Genomic DNA, 13,644 nt, shown 5'->3' with positions numbered 1-13,644 from the left:
CAGGTCATCGTCAAGGATCTGACGCCGAGGAATCCAACTCCTCTCCTCAGGACCATATCCTTCCCAATCCACTAAATACTGGAATCCTCAACCCCGCCGTCTGGAGTCCATGATGCGGCGCACCGTGTAGACAGGACCACCTCCGATCATCCGAGGAGGAGGAGGACGAGGAGGAGGGGGCAACAGAGGACTGAGGTGAACCGGCTTGAGGCAGGAGACATGAAAGGTGGGGTGTACTCGAAGCGTTGCCGGCAATTTTAGTCGGACCACAGCAGGGTTAATGATTCTCTCCACCATGAACGGACCAATGAACTTTGGTGACAGTTTCCTCGACTCAGTCCGTAGAGGAAGATCCCGTGTAGCCAACCACACCCTATCTCTGATGGTATAAGCGGGAGCAGGAATACGGCGACGATTCGCCTGGATCTGATACCGGTCAGAAACTCTAAGGAGAACCTTCCTGGCCCGATGCCAGGTCCGGTGGCAACGACGAATGTGGGTCTGGACAGAAGGGACCGAAAGATCCCTCTCCTGAGAAGGAAACAAGGGAGGTTGGTATCCGTACAGGCATTGGAAGGGGGACATCCCAGTGGCAGATGAAGGAAGGGTATTATGGGCATACTTGACCCAGGGTAATTGAGATGACCAAGAGGTGGGATCAGAGGAGACAAGACAACGCAGCGTGGACTCCATCTTCTGGTTGGCTCTCTCCGCCTGACCATTAGATTGGGGGTGAAATCCAGATGTGAGACTGACTGTAGCTCCAATGGCCAAACAGAAGGATTTCCAGACAGCAGAGGTAAACTGAGGACCACGGTCAGAAACAATGTCACAGGGCAACCCGTGGACCCTGAACACCTCCCTAACCAGTATCTCGGACGTCTCAGTGGCAGTAGCGCCATAGTCCGAGCAACACCAGGGTGACAAGCTATCTTGCTGGCGTGGGACCACTGAAGGACAGCAGAACGAACCGACTCAGGCACGAACAACCGACCGGGTGGACCGTTACCGGGCCCGGGCTCTGTCCGAAGAGCCGCCATCACCTCCTCCTCAATCCTCCATGTAACGGCTCCCACGACAACGTTCTGGGGAAGAATCGTCTCAGTCTTGGCCTCACTCTCCTCCGTCTTGGAGAACATCCGGGACAGGGCGTCCGCCTTCCCGTTCTTCGACCCAGGTCGGAACGTCAGGGAAAAATTGAAGCGTCCAAAAAACAAAGCCCACCGGGCCTGACGAGAGTTGAGACGTTTAGCCGATTGCACGTAAGCCAGATTCTTGTGGTCAGTCCAGACCACAAACGGTTGCTCCGCTCCCTCCAACCAGTGACGCCACTCCTCCAAGGCAAGCTTCACAGCGAGAAGCTCCCGGTTACCCACATCGTAGTTTCTTTCAGCTGGAGAAAGACGACAAGAGTAGAAGGCGCAGGGATGGAGTTTACCGTCAGTGGAGCTACGCTGGGACAGGATGGCGCCCACCCCCACATCAGACGCATCCACCTCCACAACGAACTGACGGGAAGTGTCAGGTTGAGAGAGAATCGGGGCGTTGGTGAATCGGCTCTTCAAATCTAGAAATGCTCGGTCTGCCTCAGGAGACCAACAGAATTTTCTGGTGCAAGACGTCAGTACAGTTAAAGGGGCGGCCACCCGGCTGTAATCACGGATAAACCTCCGATAAAAATTTGCAAACCCCAGGAATCTCTGGAGCTGCAATCTCGAACCGGGCTGGACCCAATCCCGAACCGCCCGAACCTTCTCTTGGTCCATCTTGAGCTCTCCCCTGGAGATGATGTAACCGAGGAAGGACGTCGTGTGGGCGTGAAAATCACACTTCTCAGCCTTCACGAACAGACGGTTCTCCAATAACCGCTGCAGGACCTGCTTGACATCCTGAACGTGGCTAGAATCTCATTCGAGAAGATGAGGATATCATCCAGGTAAACAAACACAAAAATACCAATCATATCTCTCAGAACGTCATTCACCATACTTTGGAACACAGCAGGAGCGTTGGTCAGTCCAAACGGCATCACCTGGTACTCGAAATGTCCCATCGGAGTATTGAACCCAGTCAACCACTCGTCTCCCTCCTTGATCCGAACCAAATGATAAGCAATACGTAAATCAAGCTTCGTAAAAACCGTAGCACCCTGTAAAGAATCGAAAGCCGAACTCATCAAGGGCAGGGGATACTTGTTCTTGACCGTAATATCATTCAAACCCCGATAATCAATACACGGTCGAAGAGAGCCATCCTTCTTGCTCACAAAAAAAAATCCTGCTCCCAGAGGTGATGACGAGGGCCGAATGAGACCTGCAGCTAGAGACTCCTTGATGTAGGTCTCCAAGGCCTCACGTTCAGGTCGAGAGATACTGTATAACCGTCCCTTGGGTAAGGAAGCTCCAGGAAACAGATTAATCGCACAGTCATAAGGTCGGTGGGGAGGAAGGGACTGAGCCTTCTGTTTACTGAATACTTCACCCAACTCGTGATATGTTTCTGGAACCAGGGACAAATCAGGAGGAACAGAGTCACTGATCTGACTGGAAATGGCAGGAGAACAGGCAGTCCTAAGACAGTTAGCATGACAATCAATGCTCCAACTAGTTACTTTACCCGTCACCCAATCAAACGAGGGATTGTGTTCCTTCAGCCAGGGGTAACCAATAACCAGAGGAACATGGGGTGAGGACAGAATGAAGAAGGAGATAAACTCTGAATGATTCCCCGACAACAACATCTTAACCGGTTCAGTCCTCATAGTGATCCGTGCCAGACTACTGCCGTTCAGGGTGGTTGCTTCAATGGCTTCCGGCAATTGCTCCTTAGAAAGCCCCAGCTGTTCCACCAAGTCGGCATCAATAAAGCTGCCATCGGCACCTGAATCGATAAAAGCGTTAATCTCTAATCTCTAAACGGGGTCTGACAGGATTCTGGAGAGGTTGAATCTGGCTCGCTAAAATTCCTCCCAAAACTAGCGAGCCGGGCAGTTTAACGAGCGCTGTGGACAAGTGGAGATGTAATGTCCTGAGCTACCACAGTAGAAACAGCTGTTGGTCTCACGTCTACGTTGGCGCTCCTCCTTAGTTAGCCCGTGTCGCCCCACTTGCATTGGTTCAGGATCTGGTGGCAAGACCCCTCCACTAATCCCGTGTGGGGAATAACGATCAATACGTTCTGGTTGACTTCCTGAACCGAATGGTAACCGAGTTGCTGATTGATTGGATGGGCCCCACTGCTTCTCCCTCCTTCTCTCTCGGACTCTATTATCTACCCGAATAGATAAAGTGACCAAGCTGTCTAGATCACTAGGCTCTGGATAGGATATCAGCTCGTCCTTGAGTTGCTCCGACAACCCCTGGTAAAAAGCCGCTTGTAGTGACTCCTCATTCCAACCACTCTCCACAGACAATGTCCTGAACTCGATCATAAAGTCTGCCACACTGCGAGCTCCTTGGCGAAGAGTGAACAAACGTTTAGCTGCGTCCTTACCTCGGACTGGATGATCAAAAAGCCTTCTCAGCTCTCCCGTGAATTCCTGATATGAAGACATGCAGGTCCCCTGTCGTTCCCAAACGGCTGAAGCCCATTCCAGAGCTCTTCCACGCAGCAGTTCAATAACAAAGGCTATCCTAGCCTTGTCAGTGGCGTAAGAATGGGGCTGCAGATCAAACACTAACCCACACTGCATAAGAAACGAACGGCATCTTCCCAAATCCCCTTCATATTTATCAGGCGTCGTACCTTGGGTTCACGGAAGGAAAACGCATCAGGCACGGCAGGTAAGATGGGTGAAATAGGTGGTGAATGAATCGCCAGCAAACTGAGCTGATCCTGGATCTGTGTCAAGCTAGCAGATAATTTCTGGATTGCAACCGCTATCTCCTGTAGCTCCGTCTTGTGTTGTCCCAATGTCCTCCCCTGCTGGGTAATGGCATGGCAAACGGAATCCAGGTCCGCTGGGTTCATTCTTGGCCGGATCGTTCTGTCACGATTCTTCAAAGTCGAACCCAGAAGCAGACCAGGACAAGGAGAGTAGGAAAAAGGTGAGTATTTATTTACAAGTGAATGGGTAGATATATCCAGGTGGTGTAGCGGGTAGCGGTGATGAGTTGATGGGAGTAAATAGGTGGATCCAATGGGGAAGCGGAATCTTCTGACGACCAGGCGGGAATGGGGTAAATGATCCGGGTGAGTAACTGAAGACAGAACAAACAGAGGTAAGTTCAAGGCAAGCAATACGTAACAAACAACAAAACAACTTCTATCCAACTTGAGGCTGATACTCTGGCACAACATACTGTTCATGGCTAACGATCCGGCAGGGAATGGATGTCAGGTCCGGGCTTATAAAGAGGAGAGATGATGATCAGGACCAGGTGTGCAGATAGCTGATGGGATACAGGTGCGGGTAATCAGAAACCCCAACTGGCTACATTGCCCGGCAACCAGACAGGGTGCGTTCCAGGACGCCGGACAAACTCTCCAGGACAGAACATAGACAAAAAAACAGACTCAGGAAACGGGATTCGTGACAATGTCAAGTCCTCGGTGATGTGGATGCTGACTCTCTCTACTGCATTGGATCAGGGCATGTTCCTTCCTCTGCTTCCTGAAGTCAACAATCAACTCCTGTGTTTTGCTGATGTTGAGGGAGAGGTTGTTTTTCATGTACCACAATGCCATTTCACTTACCACCTCCTTATAGGCTGACACTACACTCGTAGAAAAAATATGCCCAGAGGATAGAAATGACGAGCGGCACAGCCAGGACAAATATAATTTGATTTGTCCCTTTTCTTCTTCTCCTACATATTCTGCTCTGTTTGAACTCCTCTCACTCTCTCATTGGTGCGCTAACACTAAGTCATAGGTGCACTCTTTAAAAAAATGTGCTAACTAGAACCATACAGCGTTCTCCGATTTGTCCCCATAGGGGCACCCTTTTTGGTGCTGCGTAGAACTCTTCTATCTAGAACCCTATATGTATATGTTCGTCAAAGAACCCCTGTATATGATTCTGCCTAGAATAATCTAGGAAAGGTTCTTCCTAGAACCCTCTGTGAAGGGTTCTACCAATAACCATTTTATCTTTGGAGGGTTCTTCCTAGAACGGGTAGAATCCACCTTCCTTATTTGCCTTTTAAAATGTAAATATTTACGGCAATACATTACATAGTTATAGGGCAGTGGTGTTAGGAATCTCTTGGTTTACATCACGCCTGCAAGTCACATTATGCTGGCTTGCAAGGTGATATGTAATTCCTATTGGAATCCAGCAAGAGTTAGGACAGCCGACAAGTGGAATTGTTAATCACACCCAACCTGCTTTCAGAATGACTACTAGGGTAGGGAAGATTAAATACTGACATTACCTCAATCATCTAAACTGGACCAACCATCTCAGTAACAGATGCAACACATCCAATTGCTAACAGATTAGATTAGTTTAGAAAATGAACAGATTGGATTAGTTACCCTAAGGAAGGCCCTAAAAATTGTGAAAGACTCCAGCAACCCAAGTCAAAGACTGTTCTCTCTGCTACCGCATGGCAAGCGGTACCAGAGTGCCAAGCCTAGGTCCAAAAGAGTTCTTAACAGCTTCTACCCCCAAGCTATAAGACTCCTGAACAGCTAATCAAATGGCTACCCAGACTATTTGCATTGCCCCCCCCCCCCCCCCCCCCATTTTATGCTGCTGCTACTCTCTGTTTAGGTCTACACCTGTTGTATTCGGCACGTTACAAATACAATTTGATTTGATTTGAATTTAGAAAACTGTGTTATTTATCTTTGTGTAGCATAAAATTAATCATCCAATAAAAACTACAGATATTACAGTAAAACAAACAATTCAGAAAATCTCCCTGCTATAGATCATGCTGGGAAATATTATATTTGGTTCTATGTAGAAACCTTCTGGCCTTCAAAATAATCCTTCCTTTCAAATAACTTTCTTCCAAAAACAGTTCTTAGGATGTTAAATGTTTTAGTTCGAACCCTTTGACTTAAAGAAGCCTTGTCTTCCAAAATGAGTTATTCTAATCAAAACGGTTCTTGGTAGAACCCTATCCCTCCGCAAATAACCCTTTTGGAACCCTTTTTTCTAAAAGTGTAGGCTGACAGCAGCTATAACCAATCACACCTAACTCTGGTTGTTAACATCAACACTTGGGGTTACACCACTGAGTGTTAATTTAACTTTTCACAGAGTTAATTCACCTCCTGAATCAACACTAGGTAACACTGGCCAATTTTCTGTGTGCCAGACAATACACTGTTGGTTCACGGTTCTTAGGATGAAAAAGGTTCAGGGTAGAACAGTTTGTCTTACAAAGAACCCTCGTATTCCAAAAAGGGTTCTTCAGATGAAAACCATTGTTGATAGAACCCTATAACTCCACAAATAACCCTTTTTCTAAGAGTGTACCCCACAGTCTTAGCCCTTAAAGGCCTTTCACTTGAAATAGGCAAGCCGGCCGCAGCACAGAGTGCAATTTACTTGAACTTTGAACGCAGCGTCGCTGACGCTAAAGCACCATGGGGTGCACCGGTTGGCACCTGGCGCAGCCGGTTGGTTCACTCTGCACCTCTCAAGGGAAATACCCTTAACCCTTCGATATTTGCAGAGCTCCCAACACATTCATTCCACCTTACAGATCAGTAAACATTGAAAGGTTATGGCCAGGGGGGTAGGGAGCGAATTGAGACCAGCTGTTTGTTTATTTACCATTATGAGACCACCAAGAACCCTTAACATTTAGCTGACTGAACATGCTCTGAGTCGCACGCACGCATGCATGCACTCACGCAAGCAAGCAAACAAACAAGCAAACAAAACAAAACATGCTCTGGGATATGCTCTGGGACAAGTTTTTCAGAGTTTTACATTTTTCCGACAATTGTTTACAGACAGATTATTTCACTTATAATTCACTGTATCACAATTCCAGTGGGTCAGAAATGTACATACACTAAGTTGACTGTGCCTTTAAACAGCTTGGAAAATTCCAGAAAATGATTTCATGGCTTTAGAAGCTTCTGATAGGCTAATGGATATCATTTGAGTCAATTGGAGGTGTACCTGTGGATGTATTTCAAGGCCTACCTTCAAACTCAGTGCATCTTTGCTTGACATCATGGGGCAGTCAAAAGAAATCAGCCAAGACCTCAGAAAAAATATTGTAGACCTCCACAAGTCTGGTTCATCCTTGGGAGCAATTTCCAAATGCCTGAAGGTACCACGTTCATCTGTTTAAACAATAGTACGCAAGTATAAACACCATGGGACCACGCAGCTGTCATACCACTCAGGAAAGAGATGCGTTCTGTCTCCTAGAGATGAACGTACTTTGATGCGAAAGGTGCAAATCAATACCAGAACAACAGCAAAGGACCTTGTGAAGATGCTGGAGGAAACAGGTACAAAGTATCTATATCCACAGTAAAACGAGTCCTATATTGACATAATCTGAAAGGCCGCTCAGTAAGGAAGAAACCACTGCTCCAAAATGGCATAAAAAATACAGACTACGGTTTGCAACTGCACATAGGGAAAAATATTATACTTATTGAGACATGTCCTCTGGTCTGATGAAACAAAAATATAACTACTGTATTTGGCCATAATGATCATCATTATGTATACAGGAAAAAGGGGGAGGCTTTCAAGCCGAAGAACACCATCCCAACCATGAAGCACGGGGGTGGCAGCATCATATTGTGGGGGTGCTTTGCTGCAGGAGGGACTGGTGCACTTCACAAAATTAATGGCATCATGATGAGGTAGGAAAATTATGTGAATATATTGCAGCGACATCACAAGACATCAGACAAGTTAAAGCTTGGTCGCAAATGGGTCTTCCAAATGGACAATAACCCCAAGCATACTTCCAAAGTTGTGTGAAAATTGCTTAAGGACAACAAAGTCAAGGTATTGGAGTGGCCATCACAAAGCCCTGACCTCAATCCCATAGAAGATTTGTGGGCAGAACTGAAAAAGTTTTTGCGAGCAAGAAGGCCTGCAAACCTGACTAAGTTACACCAGCTCTGTCAGGAGGAATGGGCCAAAATTCACCCAACTTATTGTGGGAAGCTTTTGGAAGGCTACCCGAAACATTTGACCCAAGTTAAACAATTTAAAGCCAATGCTACCAAATACTAATTGAGTGTACCTAAACTTCTGACCCACTGGGAATGTGATGAAAGAAGTAAAAGCTGAAATAAATCATTCTCACTGCTATTATTCTGACATTTCACAACCTAAAACAGGGATTTTTTTCTGGGATTAAATGTCAGGAATTGTGAAAAACTGAGATTAAATGTATTTGGCTAAGGTGTATGTAAACTTCTGACTTCAACTGTATTTATTTGCTCCTTCCACATTTTGCCAGATTTCTTCATGAGCGCCACGAGCAGTCAAAGCAGGACCTTAAAGGACTGGAAGAGACTGTGGTGAGTATCTTTCTCCCTCACTACCTCTCACTTTCGCTCTCTCTCTGACATTCAATTTAATCCACTGTAGGATAATTTGATCACGATTCACTAATGCACCTCCTCTTTCTTCCTCTTTCTCTCTTTTCTCACTCTTTGTGCAAACCTCTTGTTTTTCTCTCGCCATATCTCCTCTCACCTCCCTCTCTCTCTCTCTCTCTCTCTCTCTCTCTCTCCAACCCTCCGTGCCTCTATCTCTTCTTCTTTCCCACTTTCCTTTTCTCTCTATTTCTCTCTCTCCAACCCTCCATGCCTCTATCCCTTCTTCTTTCCCACTTTCATTTTCTCTCTATTTCTCTCTCTCTATTTCTCTCTCTCACTCTCTCTCTCCCCCCCTCTCTCTCTCTCTCTCTCTCTCTCTCTCTCTCTCTCTCTCTCTCTTCCTGTCTTTTTCTCTCTCTTTATTCCACAGGCCCGTGAACTCCAGACCCTGCACAACCTGCGGAAGCTTTTTGTTCAAGACCTCACAACTCGAGTCAAAAGGGTAAGTGAGTAAAGGACGAAGCGAGGGAGTAAAGGAGGGAGAGGAAGACTCCAAGCAGAGATCTACCGCTCAGCTTTTTTTTTTAAACAAGACTTACAAAACGTCAGCTTATGTTATGCAATATTAACCAGTTAAAAACAGTTCTGTAGCAATGAGGTTTGTGCAGTAGGCCCAATACATTATCTCTGTATATTGGCTAAACTTGAATTGCCCTGTCAATGTTGTTCTTCACAGACCATTTTTTTATTATATAATTTTTTTTTAGGTGTATGATCACACTGTATAATTTGTTGTATTACACTGAACAAAAATATTCTGTAAGTGCAACATGCAACAATTTCAAAGATTTTACTGAGTTACCGTTCATATAAGAAAATATGTCAATTGACATTAATTCATTAGGCCGTAATCAATGGATTTCACATGACTGGGAATACAGATAAGCATATGTTTGTCACAGTGCGTATGCACTCCTCTTCAATGTCTTTGCAAAGTTGCTGGATATTGGCGGAAACTGGAACATCTTCACCTTCCAGGAATTGTTTACAGACCTTTGCGAAATGGGGCGGTGCATTATTATGCTGAAACACGAGGTGATGGCGGTCGGATGAATGGCACAACAATGGGCCTCAGGAGCTCATCACGGTATCTCTGTGCATTCAAATTGCCATCGATAAAATGAAATTGTGTTCATTGTCCGTAGTTTATGCCTGCCAATACCATAACCCCACTGCCACCATGGGGCACTCTGTTCACAACGTTGACATCAGCAAACCACTCGCCCACACGACGCCACACACGCGGTCTGCGGTTGTGCGGCCGGTTGGACGCACTGCCAAATACTCTAAAACGATGTTGGAGACGACTTATGGTAGAGAAATTAACATTAAATTCTCTGATAACAGCTCTGGTAGACATTACTGCAGTCAGCATGCCAATTGCATGCCACCTCGAATCTTTAGATATCTGTGGCATTGTGTTGTGTGACAAAGCTGCACATTTTAGAGTGGTCTTTTATTGTCTCCAGCACCAAGTGCACCTGTGTAATGATCATGCTGTTTAATCAGCTTCTTGATATGCCACACCTGTCAGGTGGATGAATTATCTTGGAAAAGGAGAAATGCTCGCTAACAGGGATGTAAACAAATTTGTGCAGGACATTTTAGAGAAAAAAGCTGTTTGTGCATCTGGACATTTCCTGGGATCTTTTATTTCAGCCCATGAAACATGAGACCAACACTTTACATGTTGCGTTTAGATTTTTGTTCAATGTACTTGTGAGGCATAGCTATATGACCATATTCATATATTTATTTTAATTACTGGACTGATGGTAGCTTTTGTTGTTGTTACTGGACTGATGGCCTGCATCTGATGGTTAGTCTGAGGGGATTTTGTATTTATTTTTTATTTAACCTTTATTTAACCAGGTAGGCAAGTTGAGAACAAGTTCTCATTTACAATTGCGACCTGGACAAGATAAAGCAAAGCAGTTCGACACATACAACGACACAGAGTTACACATGGAGTAAAACAAACATACAGTCAATAATACAGTAGAAACAAGTCTATATGCGATGTGAGCAAATGAGGTGAGATAAGGGAGGTAATGGCAAAAAAGGGCCATGGTGGCAAAGTAAATACAATATAGCAAGTAAAACACTGGAATGGTAGATTTGCAGTGGAAGAATGTGCTAAGTAGAGATAAAAATAATGGGGTACAAAGGAGCAAAATAAATAAATAAATAAAATAAAATAAATACAGTAGGGAAAGAGGTAGTTGTTTGGGCTAAATTATAGGTGGGCTATGTACAGGTGCAGTAATCTGTGAGCTGCTCTGACAGCTCATGCTTAAAGCTAGTAAGGGAGATAAGTGTTTCCAGTTTCAGAGATTTTTGTAGTTCGTTCCAGTCATTGGCAGCAGAGAACTTGAAGGAGAGGCAGCCAAAGAAATAATTGGTTTTGGGGGTGACCAGAGAGATATACCTGCTGGAGCGTGTGCTACACGTGGGTGATGCTATGGTGACCAGTGAGCTGAGATAAGGGGGGACTTTACCTAGCAGGGTCTTGTAGATGACATGGAGAAAGTGGGTTTGGCGACTAGTATGAAGCAAGGGCCAGCCAACGAGAGCGTGCTGGTCGCAATGGTGGGTAGTATATGGGGCTTTGGTGACAAAACGGGTGGCACTGTGATAGACTGCATCCAATTTGTTGAGTAGGGTATTGGAGGCTATTTTGTAAATGACATTGCCGAAGTCGAGAATTTGTAGAATGGTCAGTTTTACAAGGGTATGTTTGGCAGCATGAGTGAAGGATGCTTTGTTGCAAAATAGGAAGCCAATTCTAGATTTAACTTTGGATTGGAGATGTTTGATGTGGGTCTGGAAGGAGAGTTTATAGTCTAACCAGACATCTAGGTATTTGTAGTTGTCCACGTATTCTAAGTCAGAGCCGTCCAGAGTAGTGATGTTAGACAGGCGGGCAGGTGCCGGCAGGGATCGGTTGAAGAGAATGCTTTTAGTTTTACTTGTATTTAAGCGCAATTGGAGGCCACGGAAAGAGAGTTGTATGGCATCGAAGCTTGCCTCGAGGGTTGTTAACACAGTGTCCAAAGAAGGGCCAGAAGTATACAGAATGGTGTCGTAGAGGTGGATCAGAGACTCACCAGCAGCAAGAGCGGCATCATTTATGTATGCAGAGAAGAGAGTCAGTCCAAGGATTGAACCCTGTGGCACCCCCATAGAGACTGCCAGAGGTCCGGACAACAGACCCTCCGATTTGACACACTGAACTCTATCAGAGAAGTACTTAGGGAACCAGGCGAGGCAATCATTTGAGAAACTAAGGCTGTCGAGTCTGCCGATAATGATGTGGTGATTGACAGAGTCGAAAGCCTTGGCCAGATAAATGAATACGGCTGCACAATAATGTTTCTTATCGATGGCGGTTAAGATATCTCTTAGGACCTTGAGCGTGGCTGAGGTGCACCCATGACCAGCTCTGAAACCACATTGCATAGCAGAGAGGGTATGGTGAGATTCGAAATGGTCGGTAATCTGTTTGTTCACTTGGCTTTCGAAGACCTTAGAAATGCAGGGTAGGATAGATATAGGTCTGTGGCAGTTTGGGTCAAGAGTGTTCCCCCCCTTTGAAGAGGGGGATGACCACGGCTGCATTCCAATCTTTGGGAATCTCAGACGACACGAAAGAGAGGTTGAACAGGCTAGTAATAGGGGTGGCAACAATTTCGGCAGATAATTTTAGAAAGAAAGGGTCCAGATTGTCTAGCCCGGCTGATTTGTAGGGGTCCAGATTTTGCAGCTCTTTCAGAACATCAGCTGACTGGATTTGGGAGAAGGAAAAATGGGGAAGGCTTGGGCGAGATGCTGTGGGGGGTGCAGTGCTGTTGACCTGGGTAGGGGTAGCCAGGTGGAAAGCATGGCCAGCCGTAGAAAAATGCTTATTGAAATTCTCAATTATAGTGGATTTATCAGTGGTGACAGTGTTTCCTATCTTCAGTGCAGTGGGCAGCTGGGAGGAGGTGTTCTTATTCTCCATGGACTTTACAGTGTCCCAGAACTTTTTGGAGTTAGTGTTGCAGGAAGCAAATTTCTGCTTGAAAAAGCTAGCCTTGGCTTTTCTAACTGCCTGAGTATAATGGTTTCTAGCTTCCCTGAAAAGCTTTATATCACAGGGGCTGTTCGATGCTAATGCAGAACGCCATAGGATGTTTTTGTGTTGGTTAAGGGTTGTCAGGTCTGGGGAGAACCAAGGGCTATATCTGTTCCTGGTTCTAAATTTCTTGAATGGGGCATGCTTATTTAAGATGGTTAGGGAGGCATTTAAAAAAAAATAACCAGGCATCCTGTACTGACGGGATGAGATCAATATCCTTCCAGGATACCCTGTCCAGGTCGATTAGAAAGGCCTGCTCGCTGAAGTGTTTCAGGGAGCGTTTGACAGTGATGAGTGGAGTGCGTTTGACCGCTGACCCATTACGGATGCAGGCAATGAGGCAGATGGAGGGAGCAGTGTGAGGCTGCCTCACACTCTACTCACCTCACTGTCCCTCCACTCTCCCTCCGTTAAGAAAAAGGGTAGTCTCCCATCTGATAGTGAAACTCAAGTCGCACTGCATTATTTCTGCCTCATGCCCCAATTCATGTTGTTACTCCTATGACCAGAGAAAGTGAAATATTCCACGATATTAAAAAAGACACAAGCCGCTAATAGTAGCAACGCAAGCTTACCGGAAACACTTTGCTATACTCATTTATTGCAGCTTCAGAACTTGTGGCATCAGTGGAAATAGCGAGAAAGCACATTTTATGGCTTATAAAAGTGTTGAACCAAGACAGTGCTGAATAACAACTTAAACATGAACTTACTCATAAAAACAGCAGCTCTTTGCTGTATACGTTGAGTCTCTCTCTACTCATGGTTTTAAACGTTTTGAAATGTCACTGTATCAATTTAAGCTGTGCGTTTGTCACTTCTTTTTACAGTCTATGGCTCGACTTTGCAGACATATTGATGTGAGCTATCTGATTGGCCAGCGGTAGGCCTATTGGGGCACTTGGTTTGCTCTCTGAACCTGCCCGGTAGACAGAGCTCTATCTTCAGACACATGAAATGGTTAAAAATGGGAACACTTTGCCTTCCCGCCA

At 45.5% G+C, this 13,644-nt stretch overlaps 1 protein-coding gene and 1 long non-coding RNA gene across 3 annotated transcripts in view; one reads left to right on the top strand and one right to left on the bottom strand.

Moving 5' to 3' along the window:
- LOC110528947 (kinesin heavy chain) overlaps positions 1–13,644 on the top strand; it is a 120,776-nt gene that overhangs the window by 88,024 nt on the left and 19,108 nt on the right. For both annotated transcript variants that reach the window (XM_036983178.2, XM_090240668.1), the window contains 2 exons: positions 8,394–8,454; positions 8,906–8,977. In XM_036983178.2, the coding sequence (XP_036839073.1) occupies positions 8,394–8,454; positions 8,906–8,977 (133 nt within the window). The remainder of the gene's footprint in view (positions 1–8,393; positions 8,455–8,905; positions 8,978–13,644) is intronic.
- LOC149982510 (uncharacterized) lies at positions 4,037–4,429 on the bottom strand. The gene is made up of 2 exons (XR_016497198.1): positions 4,302–4,429; positions 4,037–4,199 (listed from the first exon to the last, which is right to left on the bottom strand). It is a non-coding gene; the product is annotated as an uncharacterized LOC149982510 (long non-coding RNA).

This window comes from Oncorhynchus mykiss, chromosome 7 (genome assembly GCF_057628025.1).
Source record: "Oncorhynchus mykiss isolate SJ-2025 chromosome 7, ASM5762802v1, whole genome shotgun sequence".
NCBI lineage: Eukaryota > Metazoa > Chordata > Actinopteri > Salmoniformes > Salmonidae > Oncorhynchus > Oncorhynchus mykiss.
Note: the sequence above shows the minus strand (reverse complement) of the source record. Positions and strands in the feature narration are given on the sequence as shown.